Genomic DNA, 19,860 nt, shown 5'->3' on the forward strand with positions numbered 1-19,860 from the left:
AGAGTGATTTGTGCAGCAAATACGTGATAGCATCCTCCACTCCCACCTTCTCCTTATACGCAAACTGAAGAGGATCCTGGGCGTGCCTGGTTTGTGGCCTCAGATTCTGTATTATCAGCCAGTATTTTAAACCAATGGCTCCAGTTCTTTGACAATACCCCTCACTCTAGATTCTACAGTAGTGGAAATAGCTTGACACTTACCCTGCCAAAGCCCTAAGAATGTTTCAACAAGTTTAACTCATCTAAACATTGAACAACATAGATGTAATTTCTTTCACCACTTGGGATAAGACAACTCTCCTACCCTAGCATTTTGCCAAGTAAATATCTCTTGGACTGTCTTTAATACCAGTTTACTTTTTTGCATAAGGGGTGCCTCACCTGAAAGGACTGTCTGGGGCCTGGGATTGTGGTGAGGGCACAAGTGTGGGGGCATCTGTAGCACTTCTTCCGTTTGCAGGGATGAGTGCCCAGAGGGAGGTCGGTGGGGATGAATGGACAAGGGAGTCGCGTAGGGAGCAATCCCTGCGGAAAGCTGAGAGTGGGCGGGAGGGGAAGGGGGTGAGGCACCACTTCACCTGCGAGTCAACTGGGTGATATACTGTATCCGGTGCTCCCTATGTGACCATTTATACATTGGGGAGACCCGCCGCAGACTGGGAGACTGTTTCGCCGAACACCAGCCCTCAGTCTTCCAGCAGTGGCGGGATCTCCGTGGCCACACACTTCAATTCCACAGACCGCTCCCACTCCGACATGTCTGTCCATGGCCTCCTCTACCGTCAGGATGAGGCCAGACACAGGTCGATGGAGCAATACCTTATTTGCCGCCTAGGTAGCCTCCTACCTGCCAGCATGAACATCCAACTCACAGACCTCGGTTGATACCCATGCCCCCCCCCATCTATTATTTTAGTCTGGTTCTTTCTTTTTCCCCCCCCTCACTATAATCTCCCCCCAGCCCTTTCTCTCTTTTATTTCCCATAATTCTCCACCTTCGCCCAGCCCATCACTTCCTAGCTCTCTACTTTATCCCTCCCCCTACCTCTTATCCCCCCTTGACCATCCCATGTTACTTCACTCCTGATAAAGGGTTTCGGCCTGAAACGTTGTCACTACCTCCTCCCATAGATGCTGTCTGGCCTGCTGAGTTCTGCCAGCATTTTATTATTTATTTCCAGCATCTGCAGATTCACTCGTGTTGCCTTTTAATGATTATTGGTCACTGACAGGGTGGTTTGAGTGTCTCAGAAACTGATGATCTGGGATTTTCACACAAAAGTCTGGAGTGTAGAGAATGGTGCAAAAAAAAACAAATAGTAAGCAGCAGTGGGTGTGGTCTTTTGCTGATTCTATTATTATTTATTACTGTAACACCCACAAGGAAATGAATCTCAGGGTTGTGTATCATTACATATATACTTCCAACAAATTTATATTTTACTTTTGAATACTTCTCATCCATTTCTACCGTGAAGGTCATGAAGGGTAAGCAGAGGATGCAAATAGTGATACCCTGGAACACATCCAGTGTAAAAGGGTGCTGCAGAGGTGTATGTGCAGTTCATCCCGCAGGTACTCACCTGCGCATCCGCTGTGAATGTCAACAAAATCTCAGCGTGGTACATACGTACTTTGATAATAAAACTTACATTTTGAACCATCTCTGACCAAGTGTATCCTAGGATACTATCTTAAGTGAGGGAAGTAAATGCAGGGGCAGTAACCTTTTTTAAGCCACTATTGAGGTATAGGAATATTGGAGAGTGGCAAATATGCCTTTATACAAGAAAGATTGCAAGGACAATAACATTGAAAGATTTTTGCTCTAACTGCATTCTTTCTTGTAGAAATTGTCCCTATGATACAAGTTTTCCACTGCACATGTGCATCCATGCACTGTTGCATGCCAATAAACTTGATTGACCTGATTGGGGAAGGATGTATGGCTATCAGATAAGCTCCCCAGTAACTGATGTTCCACATCTCTAGGTGTCCATGATTCTCGACAATATTCAGTCATCTTCCTCTCCTCAGTACTGAATATCTGAAAGTTACAACCCCATCTCCATACATATGTACTAATCAATCCAATAAGTAATCCCAACTGTCAGAGCCAATTTTAGCTCTCTACAGTGACACTTGTGAGGGACACAAGGCTGAAAATGCAAGGAATAGAAGAGACACAAGATCAGATTAAACGCAACTTGAGAAAGACAGTTACCCGTACCAAGAAATACATGAGAAATTCAGAAAGGATAACCTCCTCAGGAAATCGACATTTCTTCAGTCAACCGAAATAAATATCAACACTAAAGTCACAATCATGGCTCCCAAAGTTTTATTGTATTTACAGTTCAATCAGTAAAATCTAATCCCGTGCCATGAGTTTTTGTTTCTTCAGCTTCTTCTGGGAAACCTAGAAAGGAAGAAAGTGCCACATTATAAATCTGAAGTAGACATTAAATGGCCTAGCACAAGGAGCCAGTAGTTATCTAAAGACAGGGTTTTATCATACAATAGAAAATGCTACTCAAGTTGAAATAGGACACTCAAAGCTGCTGTGCAGGTTGATTCTGTGGTTAAAAAGGCATACGCAGCATTGGCCTTCATCAATCGTGGGATTGAGTTTAGGAGCCGAGAGGTAATGTTGCAGCTATATAGGACCCAGTTCAGACCCTACTTGGAGTACTGTGCTCAGTTCTGGTCGCCTCACTACAGGAACGATGGGGAAACCATAGAAAGGGTGCAGAGGAGATTTGCAAGGATGTTGCCTGGATTGGGGAGCATGCCTTATGAGAATAGGTTGAGTGAACTTGGCCTTTCCTCCTTGGAGTGATGGAGGAGAGGTAACCTGATAGAGGTGTACAAGATGATGGGAGGCATTGATCGTGTGTATAGCGAGGGGGCAGAAATGGCTAGTACGAGAGGACAGTTTTAAGGAGCTTGGAAGTAGGTACAGAGGAGACGTCAGGGGTAAGTTGTTTTGTTTTATATATATTATTATCTTTTTTTTTTTACAGAATGGTGAGTGTCTGGAATGGGCTGCCGGTGACAGTGGTGGAGGTGGATACGATGGGGTCTTTTAAGAGACTCCTGGAGAGGTGCATGGAGCTCAAAAAAAGAGGGCTCTGGGTAACACTAGATAATTTCTAAGGTAGGGACATGTTTGGCACAGCTTTGTGGGCCAAAGGGCCTGTATTGTGCAGTAGGTTTTCCATGTTTCTATACATATTATTTTTGTTATAACATTATAATTATTTTAAATAGACTTGTAGGCAAAATCTAAATGTGTGCAAAAGAACAAAACAAGTCACCTTTTTCTTCTGAACAACCTCTTCCTCTGGTTTTGGAACAATCTGCTCCTTCTCAGTGAGGATCATCTCTATATGGCAAGGGGAGCTCATGTATGGGTTAATACGACCATGGGCACGATAAGTCCGTCGGCGCATTTTGGGAGCCTTGTTCACTTGAATGTGCTCAATCACAAGGGAATCCACATCCAGACCCTTTAAAAAAAATTATTTTAATTCAACATCTAGAGCCCACTATTCCACTAATCACATGCAAAGCTCTCCCCATCACCGAGTACATTTACATGGAGCAATGACACAAGAAAGCAGCACCCAGGAATTGAGGCCATGCTTGCTTCTGATACCATCATGAGCCTTACACCACCTGGTTCAGGAACAGCTATTACCCTTCAATCATCAGGCCCCTGAACCAGTGTGGGTAACTTCACTTACCTCAACTCTGAACTTAATACGAGCTACAGACTCACTTACAAGGACTATCCTCAACTCGTGCTTTCAGTATTATGTTTCTATTTGCCTTCTTTTGCACATTGTTTATTTGGCATTCTTAGTTTATGTATTGATTTTTTTGTGAATTCTGGCATTTGGAGAAGAAATTTGGATCTATATCTGAATAAAGATTCAATATAAAGCAAGTCATTAATACCTGTAACACAAGCTCATGATTTTTATTCTTGGCACAAGTGTCTTCATTCTCTTACTGCACATCTTCACTGTGGAAAACTATAAAATGCCTCCTTTACATAGTCAGAATGTAGCTGTCTTTCCAATTTTCTTAAACCACAATAAACAGTCTAGCTAGAAGAATGACAAACTCAAATGGATATCAAATCCCTACCACCACTCCTGTAATGATTAAAAACCCTGACACATCAAAAGTTCATTTGATCAGCACAACTCACCTTTAGCTGCAACACCCATCAAAGGTTTAAAATCTGATGCTAGTTTTAATGAGCATTCCACTAAACACAGTGTCAGCTATAACATGAAAAACGACTTTCAAAATTGAGCACCAACAAAATGATGGATGCTGAATTTAATTTTAAATTAGATACAACACAGTAACAACCTACCAACCCAGAATTCCACACTGCCCAATTACACCCATGTGACCACATACCAACCCGTATGTCTTTGGACTGGGAGTAAAGTGGAGCACCCAGGAGACCTACACAGGCATAAAGAACATACAAACTTCTTACAGACAGCACGGGGAATTGAACCCGGGTCACCTGTACCGTAAACCAATGCAGATTGTAAACAAAACAGCACAAGACAAATAAAATGTGGTCACTCAGAGCCAGAGTTTTATTTTCATGTATGATCCAAAGGTGTCCTAAGAAGGTCATCATTGCAACCACATTTTAGAATTGTCACAATGTTACGCATTCTTCAGATTCGACTCCAGATCAGCAAAATCATACAAGTATTTAATTTATTGGTAGCCTAGATATGGGACCCATAAAAATCCATTAATCAAATAGCTAACATGCAAAAAGTACAAGACTATAGACATGAGCAGAATTAGGCCATTCAGCACACCAAGTCTGCTGTCAATTCATCATGGCTGACCTATCCTCTTGCCTCCTCCACATAACCTTTCATGCTCTGACTAATCAAGAACGTATCAACTGCCACATTAAATACACCCAATCATCTTGGCCTCCACAGCCGCCTGTACAATGAATTCCACAGATCCACCACCCTCTGGCTAAATAAATTCCTCATCTCTGTTCTCCATGTATGCTCCTCTATTCCAAGGCTGTGCCTTCAGGTCCACAACTCCTCCATCAAAGGAAACACCCTCTCCACATCCACTCTATTGAGGCCTTACAATATTTGATAGGTTTCAGTGAGATTCCACTTGTCTTTTAAATTCCAGTGAGTACCGGCCCAGAGCCAAACATTCACATCATAAAATTCAAAACATCAATAAAGCATAGATGGATGGTGTAACCAGGAACACAGCAGCAAAGCCTCAAAGACCAAGAAATTTTAAAAGTCAATATCCATTGACCAACCTACCTTCAGTTCGGCGTTACTCTCTGCATTCTTCAGCATATGCAGAAGGAACTCCGCACTCTTTTTAGGCCAGCGACCCTGTGTCCAGCCCCATGCCTTCGCCTACATAAGAAAATAATAACTTCATGTTTCAGTCACAGTTCTTTTTAATATGCAGCTAATTTTTTTTACAGCTATTCATAGCCTAAACCAAAATATTCAAGTTAATTATGAAATAGTGACCATAATTGTCAATTTTAATCAAAAGATTTGTTAAAGCATTTAATTGAAATAACAATTTACTTTTTAACCCCCTTTACTTCGTCCAAAAATGTGGAAGCTCAGTAGAGTAATAGTATTGTTTTCATTATTATTCTAAAGGTGTCCTAAGATGGTCATCATTGCCACCACATTTTGAGAGAACACAAAAAAATCCAGTGGTAAGAAAGTACCCGTGGAATTAAGCCACACACATCTTGGAGTTGTAACATCAAACGGCTGATGCTGTCAATCAGTTTGAGAAAGTTTGACAATTCCCTTCATCCCAGAATACGTTCAAGCACATCTACACCTTTAGCAGATTATAAAATTAATGAAATGACTCTCACCGCTTTCAACTCACCTGAGCACACCTGCCAACTCCTCCATTGTAGCGGCGGAAAGGGACACATTGCCTCTTGATGATGACATCCTTCAGGAACTTTGTTGCCTTACGTATGTGCATACCTTTGATGGTCTGCGCAGTCTCACGAGTATTCTGGAACCAGAACATTTTCATTTACATCATACATCTTACAAATACAGCTTCTGTCACGCTGCCAATTGGAATGTGGTCACTCAGAGCAAGTTTTTTTTTTCACGGTTTTTCCAAAGGTGTCCTAAGCTTGTCATCACAGTAACCACATTCTGCAGATAAGCAGACCAGATGATGGTTCAGCTTCATATTAAAAAAAGGCGCAAACCCAAATGCGATGCTTTAAGTATGACATACAACGTAACATGACAAGCAGTTCAACTGTAGACAGAGCACAGAAACATGTCCATCGGCCCAAACTTTCCATGCCAGTCAAGGTTGCTTCCTGAGCTGGTCCCATTTGCCTGCATTTGGCCAAATTCCCTCCACATGTCTACCATGAACATAAACACTAACTGTACTCACTTCGACCACTCCTGCTGGTAACTTGGTCTATGCATCCACACAAATGCACCGAGACTTGCCCCTCAGTCCCCTCAAATGTCCCCCATGATCAGATTGTCACTATCAACTGCCTTCATTTTCAGAGAAAACAATCCTCAATCCATTCATTCAAGCTGGTCAGCTCAAGCAACATCATTGTGATTGTTTCCTGCAGCATCTTGAGCTTAATCACATCCTTCCTATAGTATCAGACAGAAGTGCACACGCCCGAGAAAGCTGAAACCCGATGACCCAGTTACATTCAGTATCACAGATGATGGAAGTATGCCACAGCGTGAGTTGCTATTCCAAAGAACTATGCACGATACCCCAAGGCCCTTGTCTGTTCCAATCCTCAACGGGGCCCTGCCATTCACCGTGCAAGCCCAGTCCTAATCAGCTCTCCAAAATGCATCACTTCGCACTTATCGGTTAAATTCAATCTACAATTCCCTTGCCACTATCTCAGTTCATTGAGACCCTGATGTAACTCCAGACAACGCTTTTCACTATCTGCCAGAAAACTAATTTTGGTACCATCCAGATGTACTGATTATAACACTTCCATCTTCAAAGTTGTTCAGGTATGTGACCAATCTGTGGCATATCACTGACCACAGGGCCCAAACTGGAAACTGACTACCACTCAATGACTCCTTCCTCTGAACTAATTTTGCATCCAATTGGCTAGCTAACTCTGGATTCAATGCAATCTCATCGTTTGAATCAGTCTGCCATGCAGAACTTTGTCAAAAGCCTTGCCAAGGTTCATGTAGACAATATCTACTGCATACCATCATCAATCCTCTTGGTCACCTCTTTAAAATAACAATTAAATTCACAAGATCCAATTTCCCATGTACAAAGCCACGCTGCCTATACTTAATCAGTCCATGCCTTTCCATGGACAGGTAGATTTTGTCAGCAAAATAGTAAAGATTTCCTTCAGTATCATATCATATCCATTAAGTTTGCCAGCCTTGGGTGGGACTGCAATTAGAAGTCATGAGTTAAGGTGAAAAGTTTAAGGAGAACATAAGGGAAAACTTCTTCAGAGGGCTGTGAGAGAGTTGTACGAGCTGCCAGCACAAAGTGATACATGTGAGTCCGATTTCAAAGTTTTCAAGAGTAATTTGGATAGGTACATTGATGGTAGGGGTACAAAGGGTTATGGTCCCAGTGCAGGTCAATGGGAGCAGGCAATTAAATGATTTGGCGTGGAATAGATGGGCTGAAGGGCCTGTTTTAGTGCTGTGCTTTTCTATGTACAATCAGATGACAATAAGCCCGAACTTGTACACTGCACTATGGGAGGCAGGGATTGAGGGTGGGCACAACATTGTGGGCCAAAGGGCCTGTAATGTGCTGTACTATTCTGAGTTCTATAACATTACACATAATGCACCAAGATTATTTTGGTTTACCTTGGATGACCCAAAGATCAATATCTCACCTGCTTTCAAAATTCCACATAACAATTCTACACTGACTAATAGGGCAGCACAGTAGCTTAACAATTGTAACAGCGCAGCGACCTGGATTCAATTCCACCACCATAAGGTATTTACAGACTACCTAGGTTTCTCTCCACATTCCAAAGATATATGGGTTGTGGGCTTGTTGGGCCAGAAGGGCCCGTGAATGAGTTACATCTCTAAATAAAAATATCATCATCTCAAAACACTTACCTTAAAATGTACTCGCAAGTTGGAGCCCCTTGCCTTGCATGCTGTGGAAGATACAAGAGTGAGTAAACCTGTTGAATAGGCATTCCCGAAATATGGTAAAGCTTAAAATGTGAATTGCTTACACTTGGTGGGATTCTCTGGATCCAATGAGTACCGAACCATTTTCAGAAAACTGGAAATCAAATTACATTATTAAATGATTAGTTATTACCAGTTTTCAAACCATATCAAATGATCAATGAACTTCAATTTCACCACTTTGAAACTCTTTACCATTGGTTTTAGACTCAAAATCAAACTGATCCGGAATGAAAAAGGTATCTTTTTAAAAAATGTTCCCCTCGCGGAAGCTCAGACACACATTCTTTTCACGGTCACATTACAAGTGCCACTACTGCAACCACAAATGGGAAAACCAGTTCCCAAAGACAGGAGTAAATTTCCGATTGGAACTCCAACCTCTCCACCTCTATCTTCAGCGTGATTCAACTTCAAAGTGTATTAAAAACCAAGTCAGTGTATATAAATACACTGAGGGAAGAGTTATGGGCCCATTGTAGGCAATTGGGACGAGCAGGGAGGACTCTAGATTGACTCAGACCAGTTAGGCTGAAGGGCCTGTTCCTATTAATTACCTTATACACTGTTGTGTGCACCACTACCAAACGAGCATGAACACTACAGCTTACCCTAGCCCCACTCCCAAATCTGTATACAGTAACCCCACACACTACATGTACACCCTATCAACACGCTGGAGGAACTCAGCAACTATGGAGAATAAACAGTTACCACTTGGGGCTGAATCCCGATGAAGGGGCTTGGTCCAAAATGTTGACTCCTCCATAGATGCCTGACTTGCTGAGTTCCTCCAGCTCTGGATATCCAGCATCCACAGAATCTTATTACATCCACACATTATATCCTCCCACACACACTATAACTGCACACATCATAATCCCACATACTAACAGGTACACAATAGTACACATAACCCACACACTGTATAACCAACCACCTGCAGTCTACAACCGTCCTTGCAACTCGACACTCATATGCAGATTACAATATTACATATAACACACACACACCATATAACCAACCCTTGCAGTCTACAAGCATACACACATGTAGATTATAATCATTGATATTAGATGCACAAGATGAGAGGCATTGATCGTGTGGGTAGTCAGAGGCTTTTTCCCATTGGCTAGCATGAGGGGGCATATTTGTAAAGTGCTTAGAAGTAGGTACAGAGGAGAAGTTAGGGGTAAGTTTTTTTTTCCACAGAGAATGGTGAGTACGTGGAGTGGGCTGCCAGCGATGGTGGTGGAGGCGGATACGATAGGGTATTTTAAGAGATTCCTGGTTGGCTACATGGAGCTTAGAAAAATAGTGGGCTATGGGTAAGCCTAGGTAGTTCTAAGGTCAAGTTCAGCACAACTTTGTGGGCCGAAGGGCCTGTATTGTGCTGTAGGTTTTCTATTTCACTATAACCCCCACATACAATACACACTATAACTGTACATAGAACCTCACAATCCCACACTAACGAATACACATTAGACCTATTCCTACACCTATATTTACTACCGATTTGTACTCCAGGGAGCGCGAAGCACGGAATCAAATATCGCTGTGATGATTGTACGCTCTAGTATCAATTGTTTGGTGACAATAAAGCAATAAACAATAAATATTTCGATTAACCAACAAACTGACCCTATCCCCAGGTATCACAACCCACACCAACGTGTACCCATTAACCCCGCACACTGTAACTACATACACACCATACAGCCTCTGCACAGTGACACGTACACACCATGCACGCAAATCCCAGCCGAACACACTAGATAACTCCTCGTACAAACTGAAGCGTCGTCCACAAGCACACCCTCATCCCTCCCTCCACCCGGCCGCCATCTTGTCCAACGCTAGGCCGCGCCGGCTTTTACCATCCTCATCCTTCAGAGCTACACCGGATCCCAGCAGCAATACTGAGCAGAGAACGTTCCTTGTCACACTGAGAGACATATTTAGGCACGAATAGGGAACCACAACTCCGGATGGCCCCGATGAACAGCAAATTGTAACCGGGCCACAGCGCCTCACAATCCCTTCGCACTCACCGTAAGAGGGCAGCGGGGAGAAAGGGATGAGAGGCGGGCGGGAGCGCAAATCACACCAACCGCATCGCGAGACTTCCCTACTCAGGCTCCGCCTCCTGCAAGGCATTTAACAGACTATCTGCTGGAAAAACACAGTGGGTCGGGCGAGCATTAGAATCACAATCATAATTATTATCACTGCTTTATATGACGCCGCAACATTTCTGTGTAAAGACATAAAATTACTGTAAATTACACAAACATATAGCGTATTCCAGTTAATTAGGACACATCGAGACCAGTACATTTTAGCCCAATTAGCTGCAATTTCATGGAAAAAGTTAAAAAGGCATAAAACATACAGAATAACAAATCATGTATTTAAATAAAATACAGAACAAATTATAACACTACCAATAGTACAATAAAGTTTTGTATTAGTTCCTAACAACTATTAAGGGAGGAATTCAGTCAGTGAACAAAATCTTTGCAGACACCTGGTGCAGATAATGGACTGTCTTCATACAATGCTTTCGATGGTTGCATCTCCATTTTTCATTTTCAAAATTATAATCGATAACTTCACATTCTTCATGGTTCCTAACTTGCTGAAGTAGTGTAATCACCCTATCTAATAACAACCAAAAAGGATCAACCACTGTTACCGGGGCACTTTCCAGGGCGAATCTCTAAGCCCACTATGGTTCTGTGTAGCTTTAAACTTGCTCTCTAATTTATGAATTGGTTGAAAATAAGGTATCAAATCAGAGACAACCAATACCTTCTAGACATGGATGATTTGAAATTATACGCTCCTTCATCAGCTAAACTAAAGCAATTAATTCAAACGCGAGAACTATATTCTTGATCGAGGCACGACTGCGCAGGCTCGTGGACGTCAGTGAGTTAAAGCTGGGGCTTCAGCGATAATGGGTTGAAGTGAGGTAAGTTACCTGTGAGGGATAGAAACAGGAAGTATGTCTGTGAGGCCGGTGCTCTGTGTCAGACGTGGGAGGTCCGGGAAACTCCCAGACAGCCAGATCTGCACCCGGTGCGAACTCCTTAGGGACCGGGTTAGGGAACTGGAGATGCAGCTCGATGGCCTTCGTCTTCGAAGGGGATAAAGCGAAATGATATTGGCTCAAAGGATCAGGATAACGAAACAATTTGGGTAGAAATAAGAAATAGTAAAGGGAAAAAAGCAGCGGTGGGAGTAGTCTATAGGCCTCCAAACAGCTGTAACTCAGTTGGTCGGAGCATAAATCAGGAAATAGTTGGGGCTTGTAATAAGGGAACAGCTATAATTATGGGGGATTTTAACTTTCATATTGACTGGACTAATCAAGTTGGACACGGCAGCCTTGAAGAAGAGTTTATTGAGTGTATTCGGGATGGGTTCCTTGAACAATACGTTACTGAGCCGACAAGGGGGCAAGCAGTCTTAGATCTGGTCCTGTGTAATGAGACAGGACTAATAAAAAATGTCCTAGTAAAGGATCCCCTTGGAATGAGTGACCATAACATGGTCGAATTCCATATTCAATTAGAGGATGAGAGGGTTGGATCTCAAACAAGCGTACTGAGCTTAAATAAAGGAGACTATGATGGTATGAGAGCGGAATTGCTTAAGATGGATTGGGAAAATAGATTAAAGGGTAGATCGGTACTTGATCAGTGGTGTATATTTAAGGAGTTATTTTACAACTATCAAGAAAAATATATTCCACTGAAGAAAAAAGGGTGTAAAAGAAAAAACAGTTATCCGTGGCTAAGTAAAGAAATAAAGCAAAGTATACGACTAAAAAGAAAGTTATATAAGGTAGCTAAATCTAGTGGGAAGATTGAAGATCGAGAAGCTTTTAAAGATCAGCAGCAAATAACAAAAAGATTGATTAAGAAGGGGAAGATAGATTATGAAAGTAAATTGGCGAAAAACATAAAAGCAGATAGTAAGAGTTTTTATAGTTACATAAAAAGAAAAAGGGTGGCTAAAGTAAATGTTGGTTCCCTAGAAGATGAGACCGGGAAATTAATGGTAGGGGACATGGAGATGGCGGAAATGCTGAACAAATATTTTGTATCAGTTTTTACAGTAGAGGACACTCAAAATATCCCAACACTGGATAAACAGGGGGCTCTAGGGGGAGAGAAGCTAACTACGATTCAAATCACCAAGGAAATGGTACTTGATAAATGAATGGGACTGAAGGTGGATAAATCCCCTGGACCGGATGGCTTGCATCCTAGGGTCTTAAGGGAAGTGGCGGTCGGGATTGTGGATGCATTAGTGATAATTTTTCAAAACTCGCTGGACTCGGCAATGGTCCCAGCAGATTGGAAAAATGCTAATGTAACTCCTTTATTTAAAAAGGGCAATAGACAGAAGGCTGGGAATTATAGGCCAGTTAGCCTAACATCTGTGGTTGGCAAAATGTTGGAATCGATAATTAAGGAAACAGTAACAGGGCATTTGGATAAACATAGCTTAATAGGACAAAGTCAGCATGGCTTTACAAAAGGGAAGTCATGTTTGACAAATTTGTTGGAGTTCTTTGAGGACATAACATATAGGGTAGATAAAGGGGAACCAGTGGATGTGGTGTATTTGGACTTCCAAAAGGCATTTGACAAGGTGCCACACCAAAGGTTATTACTTAAAGTAAAAAATCATGGGATTGGGGATAATATTCTGGCATGGGTGGAGGATTGGCTTTCTAACAGAAAACAGAGAGTTGGAATAAATTGTTTATTCTCAGACTGGCGGTTGGTGACTAGTGGTGTTCCGCAGGGGTCGGTGTTGGGACCCAAACTCTTTACAATCTATATTAATGATTTGGAGAAAGGGACCAAGTGCAACGTATCGAAGTTTGCTGATGACACATAGATTGGAGGGAGTGTAATGAGTGCGGAGGACATTGAAACCCTGCAGGGGGACATAGATAGGCTGAGTGATTGGGCAGACATTTGGTAGATGAAATATAATACTGACAAGTGTGAAGTCTTGCACTTTGGCAGGAAAAATAATAGAGCAAGTTATTATCTAAATGGAGAGAAACTGGAAAGTGCTTCTGTGCAAAGGGATCTGGGGGTCCTGGTGCAGGAAACACAAAAAGTTAGTATGCAAGTGCAGCAGGTGGTCAAGAAGGCCAATGGAATGCTGGCTTTTATTGCTAGGGGGATGGAGTATAAGAACAGGGAGGTCTTACTGCAGTTGTACCGGGTATTGGTGAGACCACACCTGGAGTACTGCGTGCAGTTCTGGTGTCCATATTTAAGAAAGGACATACTGGCTCTCGAGGCAGTGCAGAGAAGGTTCACTAGGTTAATTCCGGGGATGGGTGGGTTGATGTATGATGAGAGGTTGAGTAGATTGGGACTCTACTCATTGGAGTTCTGAAGAATGAGAGGCGATCTTATTGAAACATATAAGATTGTGAAGGGGCTTGATCGGGTGGATGCGGGGAGAATGTTCCCAATGATGGGTGAAACTAGGACTAGGGGGCATAATCTTAAAATAAGGGGATGCCGTTCCAGGACTGAGATGCGGAGAAATTTCTTCACTCAGAGGGTAGTGGGGCTGTGGAATTTACTGCCCCAGAGAGCTGTGGAAGCTACTACACTCAATAAATTCAAAACGGAGATAGACATTTTCCTGGATAAAAATGGCATTAGGGGATACGGTGAGCGAGCAGGTAAGTGGACATGAGGCTAGGTTTAGATCAGCCATGTGATCTCCTGGACCAGTTTTCGATAGCCTGGATGGGTCGGAGAGGAATTTTCCAGATTTTTTCTTCTCAATTGGCAACTCGGTTTTTTTCCCCCGGGTGATCACATGGGTTTGGGTGGGATGAATAATAAAATAAAATGGGCGGCATGGTGCCCTGTTGGTTGGCACTGTTGCCTTGTGGGATTCGGTGAAAACTAGAGTTAAGATTGGATCAGCCATGATCTTGTTGAATGGCGGAGCAGGCTTGAGGGGCCGATTGGCCTACTCCTGCTCCTATCTCTTATGTTCTTATGTTCTTATGTCTGGTCAGGGAGAGTGAGGAGGTGATAGAGAGGAGCTATAGGCAGGTAGTCACTTCGGGGCCTCGGGAGACCGATAAGTGGGTAACAGTCAGGAGAGGGAAGGGCAAGAGTCAGATACTAGAGAGTACCCCTGTGGTAGTTCCCCTTGACAATAAGTACTGTTAGGGGGTCAGACAGGCAATTCTGTGGACGCAGGAAAGAAACACGGACGGTAGTTTGCCTCCCAGGTGCCAGGGTCCGGGATGTTTCTGATCGTGTCCACGATATCCTGAAGTGGGAAGGTGAACAGCCAGAGGTTGTGGTACATATTGGTACCATCGACACAGATAGGAAAAGAGAGGAGGTCCTGAAAACAGACTACAGGGAGTTAGGAAGGAAGTGAGAAGCAGGACCTCAAGGGTAGTAATCTCAGGATTCCTGCCTGTGCCACGCGACAGTGAGTATAGGAATAGAGTGAGGTGGAGGATAAATGCGTGGCTGAGGGATTGGAGCAGAGGGCAGGGATTCAGATTTCTGTATCACTGGGACCTCTTTTGGGGCAGGAGTGACCTGTACAAAAAGACTGGTTTGCATTTGAATCCCATGGGGGACCAATATCCTGGCAAGGAGGTTTGCTAAGGTTATCGGGGAGAGTTTAAACTAGAATTGCTGGGGGGGGGGGGATGGGAACAGAACCGAAGAGACGGAGGAAGGGGTGGTTGGCTCACAAATAGAGAAAGCTTAGAGACAGTGCGAGAGGGAGGATAGGCAGGTGATAGAGAAGGGATGTGCTCAGACCGATGGTTTGAGATGTGTCTATTTTAATGCAAGGAGTATTATGAACAAAGCAGATGAGCTTAAAGTGTGGATCAGCACTTGGAGATATGATGTGGTGGCCAGTACAGAGACTTGGATGGCTCAGGGGCGGGAATGGTTACTTAGAGTGCCAGGTTTTAGATGTTTCAGAAAGGACAGGGAGGGAGGCAAAAGAGGTGGGGGCATGGCACTGTTGATCAGAGATAGAGTCACGGCTGCAGTAAAGGAGGACGTCATGGAGGGATTGTCTATGGAGTCTTTGTGGGTGGAAGTTTGCAGATGAGCACGTTGAGCACACCTACATGAAATGTTGCCATAGAAAAGCAGCATCCATCATCAAAGATCCTCACAACCTAGTCCATGCTCCTTTCTCACTGCTGCCATCAGGTAGAAGGTACAGGAGCCTCAGGACCAACAGCACCAGGTTCAAGAACAGTTCCTACCCCTTAACCATCAGGCTCTTGAATAAAAGGGAATAACTTCACTTATTTAAGGACTCTTTAATCTTGTTATCTCGTGCTCATTATTTATTGCTATTTATTTATATTTGCATTCACACAGTTAGTTGGCCATTAATCCTGTTTACAGTTACTGTTCTATAGATTTGCTAAGTATGTCTGCAGAATAGGGTTGTATGTGGTGACATGCATGTACTCTGATAATAAATTTTACTTTGAATTTTGACAGTAAGAAATATATATATATGTAGACACACACATACAAGTAATCAAAATAAATTAAAGAAAAAATACTGAGGAAGTGTCTGTAGGTTCAATGTCCATTCAGAAATCTGATGGCGGAGGGGAAGAAGCTGATCCTGACACATTGACAGCGTGTTTTCAGGCTCCTGTGCCTCCTCCTTGATGGTAGCCATGAGAAGAGGGGATGTCCTGGGTGGTGATGGATGCTGCTGTTTTGAGGCATCACCTTTTGAAGGTGCCCTGGATGCTGGGGAGGCTAGTGCCCGTGAAGGAGCTGAACGAGCTTACAACTTTCTGTAGCTTTTTCCGATCCTGTGCCATAGTCCCTCTAAACCAGACCGTGATGCAACCACTTAAAATGATCTCCACATGAGGAAGGAAGCTCTGAAGGATAAAACTACAAGTTAAGTAAAAGGAAAAAGTTAAATTTGATTCCTCCTCCTTGACAGATGCTAATGTGTAACAAAAAATGGAAGTTTGTAAGACAAAATGGTGTCTGCTTGGAATGCCAAAGAAGTCTTGTAGTGAGCTCTCCGGCCCTGTGCAGGGAGCTGGAGAGTATTTGGCTCTGAGGATTTTAGAGCACCTCAATTGGTATCACCCTTGTTACATTTATTTTCATAGGCTCAGGTCACCTGTACGATTTAAGTGGACGTTCCTTAGTGCTCATAGTTTGGAGAATATTTCTTCTAGTGGTGTGGCTTGGTTGAGCCACCGATGTTTAGCTGGCACTCCTATGTATAAACTCTGTTTGCCGTCTCAACATGGGAGTCTTGGCTCCACACGTGGGTTCCATCATCCCTGTGAGAAGCCTGGAGGGATGCATGGACAGACATCCTTGAGAAGAGGGACTGCTGAAGGATTTTTTCTTGCTTACAGATCCTTTGACTCTAATTCCAAGTTATGTGTCTCGGTTGGAGGTTGCGAGAGATAAAAAGGTACACGTAAGACCATAAGACATAGGAGCAGAATTGGGCCACTCAGCCCATCGAGTCTGCTCCGCCAGTCCATCATGGCTGATCCCGGATTCCACTCAGCCACGTACACCTGTCTTCTCACCATAGCCGTTGATACCCTGACCGATCAGGAAACAGTTGGTAAGGGAAGTAGATTAAATTAGCTTCATTTGTCACATGTATGCCAAAACAGTCTGTAGGAAGTGAAATGTGTCACTTGTGTCAATGACCAACACTCTCCAAGGACGTGCTGGGGGGCAGCCCAAACATGTCGCCATGCTTCTGGTGCTGACATGGCATGCTCACAACCTACTAATCCTGATCCGTACGTCTTTGGAACATGGGAGGAAACCAGAGCACCCGGAGGAAACCCACACGCTCATGGGGAGAACATACAAACTCCTTCCAGACAGCAGCAGGAATTGAACCCCGACCTTACAGTGGGTGATGTAAAGCATCACACTAACTGCTATGCTACCAGGCCACCCCAAATTCGGGTCAAGCACAGGGAGATGGGATGAGTTGGGCCATGGGGCGGTTTCCATGTGTAGCAATCTATGACTCTGAGAAATGCGATTTCTGATGTTTTATTCTGGTAAAGATTGTGTGTAGCACACAGTCACTGTCCAATCATATTCACTGTCCAGGAACAGGAGTCAAGATGACCTCTCCTAAGTGGCAATGAACAGAAAATTGAAACATTTATCATTGATGTTGGCTTGTGTTCAGAATGAGGTATTGGCCAGGAAATTGAGAGTCACCGATTGAGACTTGTATGGAGAGAGCATTCCATAGATGGGAGTGACACTGACTCCTGTGAGTAGTGACTTGGAAAAGTCGAACCTCTGGATGCATTATTCAATATACAGGTAGGAGTAGTGAGATGGTGTCAGGCTTCCAGTGCCTAACCCTGAGACACCTTCCATTCAAACACATCTTGAAGAACTGCACCTCAGCTTTTGACTAGAGATATGATAGGTGACTGTACTCACCAGCCCAGCAAAGTCCAAGTCAAGTTTATTGTCATATACACTGAACGTGTTTGTGCACAGGTGCAATGAAAAACTTACTTGTAGCAGCATCTCAGGCACAAAACCAGAATTCATAAGAAAAATATAAAACATAAATTCTGCACATTTTTACAAGAATTCAGTTAGGACAAAGTCCATTTTAGTGCAAAGTGGTCCTAGAGTTGATAAACTCTGGTGATTAGGGATTTGCCAGTTGGTTCAAGAACCAGATGGGCGAAGGGGACCACTAGTGCGAGATGAGGGACTGCTGTGCGCTTGTTCTTACAGAAACATGGCTCCAGGACAACATCCCATGCCCCATCAATCTACAAGCCATGACACTCATTATTTTTTGTGTGACTCTATGTGCTGTGTGTGATTATATGTACTGTGGTTTGCTCCTTAGCCCCAGAGGTTAGTTGTATACGTGTGTGTTGTTAAATGACAATTAAGTAGGAGCTTGAACTTGAGATATTTAGCAGCTGTTTCTGCGCGCCAATCATGCAAAAGTCACTGGAATGTGGAACCCAATAAAACTCATTTTCATGTGATATAGCACAAAATATTTCAGGCATTTATAAAAGGATAGTCTTGTCTTTCCCCAACATCAGACGTGAACAATGTGCACAGTTTCAGTTTGGAGTAATATAGGAGATAAAAGGGGCCTTTCAGCCCAACTGGTCCAGGCTGACCACAGTATTACACCCCCCCCACCCCCCGCCGCCCTCTGCTAGCCCCAGGTGCCCACGTTTGCCCTGTAATCCTCAAGCCTCTCCCTTCCATGTACCTATCCAAATGCCTTTCAAATATTGCAATTGTGCTCACCTTGACCACTTCCTCTGCCACCTCATTCCAGGTACTCACTAGCCTCTGTGTAAAGAAGTTACCTCTCAGATTACATTTAAATTTCTCCTCTCTTATCTTGTGTATTTGCCCTCTAGGTTTGGACTCCCCACCCCAGGGAAAAGACTATGATTGTCCACCTTGTTTATACCCTTCATGATGTTATAAACTTCTGTGGCTCCATCCCTCATTCTTCTGCAGGCCATGGAAAAAAGGTCCAGAATGGCCAACTTCTCCCTATAACTCAGGCCCTCTCCCAACCCTCTCCCTATAACTCAGACCCACTCCCAACCCTCTCCCTATAACTCAGACCCACTCCCAACCCTCTCCCTATAACTCAGGCCCTCTCCCAACCCTCTCCCTATAACTCAGACCCACTCCCAACCCTCTCCCTATAACTCAGGCCCTCTCCCAACCCTCTCCCTATAACTCAGACCCACTCCCAACCCTCTCCCTATAACTCAGGCCCTCTCCCAACCCTCTCCCTATAACTCAGACCCACTCCCAACCCTCTCCCTATAACTCAGGCCCTCTCCCAACCCTCTCCCTATAACCCAGGCCCTCTTTTACCTTCTCCCTATAACCCAGGCCCTCTTTTACCTTCTCCCTATAATTCAGGCCCTCTCCCAACCTTCTCCCTATAACTCAGGCCCTCTCCCAACCTCCCCCTATAATTCAGGCCCTCTCCCTATAACTCAGGCCCTCTCTCAACCTCTCCCTATAACTCAGGCCCTCTCCCAACCTCTCCCTATAACTCAGGCCCTCTCCCAACCCTCTCCCTGTAACTCAGGCCCTCTCCCAACCCTCTCCCTGTAACTCAGACCCTCTCCCACTCTCCGCCTCTAACTCAGACCCTCTCCCAACCCTCTCCCTGTAACTCAGACCCTCTCCCACTCTCTCCCTCAAACTCAGACCCTCTCCCAACCCTCTCCCTGTAACTCAGACCCTCTCCCAACCCTCTCCCTGTAACTCAGACCCTCTCCAACCCTCTCCCTCTAACTCAGACCCTCTCCCAACCCTCTCCCTATAACTCAGACCCTCTGCCAACCCTCTCCCTGTAACTCAGACCCTCTCCCACTCTCTCCCTCAAACTCAGACCCTCTCCCAACCCTCTCCCTGTAACTCAGACCCTCTCCCAACCCTCTCCCTGTAACTCAGACCCTCTCCAACCCTCTCCCTATAACTCAGACCCTCTCCCACTCTCCCCCTCTAACTCAGACCCTCTCCAACCCT

The 19,860-nt window shown here is 44.0% G+C and overlaps 1 protein-coding gene and 3 non-coding genes across 4 annotated transcripts; all 4 read right to left on the reverse strand.

The window, feature by feature from the left end:
- Positions 1–2,326: 2,326 nt before the first annotated feature.
- Positions 2,327–10,386, reverse strand: LOC140737605 (large ribosomal subunit protein uL22). The gene is made up of 7 exons (XM_073064071.1): positions 10,315–10,386; positions 8,305–8,354; positions 8,183–8,223; positions 5,940–6,074; positions 5,342–5,440; positions 3,320–3,511; positions 2,327–2,421 (listed from the first exon to the last, which is right to left on the reverse strand). The coding sequence occupies exons 2-7, from the start codon at positions 8,342–8,344 to the stop codon at positions 2,374–2,376; spliced, it is 555 nt and encodes a 184-aa protein (XP_072920172.1). The 5' UTR covers positions 8,345–8,354; positions 10,315–10,386; the 3' UTR covers positions 2,327–2,373.
- LOC140738159 (small nucleolar RNA SNORD58) lies at positions 4,606–4,673 on the reverse strand. The gene has a single exon (XR_012101323.1). It is a non-coding gene; the product is annotated as a small nucleolar RNA SNORD58 (small nucleolar RNA).
- On the reverse strand, positions 5,654–5,724 carry LOC140738160 (small nucleolar RNA SNORD58). The gene has a single exon (XR_012101324.1). It is a non-coding gene; the product is annotated as a small nucleolar RNA SNORD58 (small nucleolar RNA).
- LOC140738158 (small nucleolar RNA SNORD58) lies at positions 6,150–6,216 on the reverse strand. The gene has a single exon (XR_012101322.1). It is a non-coding gene; the product is annotated as a small nucleolar RNA SNORD58 (small nucleolar RNA).
- Positions 10,387–19,860: the final 9,474 nt, after the last annotated feature.

The sequence above is a fragment of the Hemitrygon akajei genome, chromosome 13, assembly GCF_048418815.1.
Source record: "Hemitrygon akajei chromosome 13, sHemAka1.3, whole genome shotgun sequence".
Taxonomy (NCBI): domain Eukaryota; kingdom Metazoa; phylum Chordata; class Chondrichthyes; order Myliobatiformes; family Dasyatidae; genus Hemitrygon; species Hemitrygon akajei.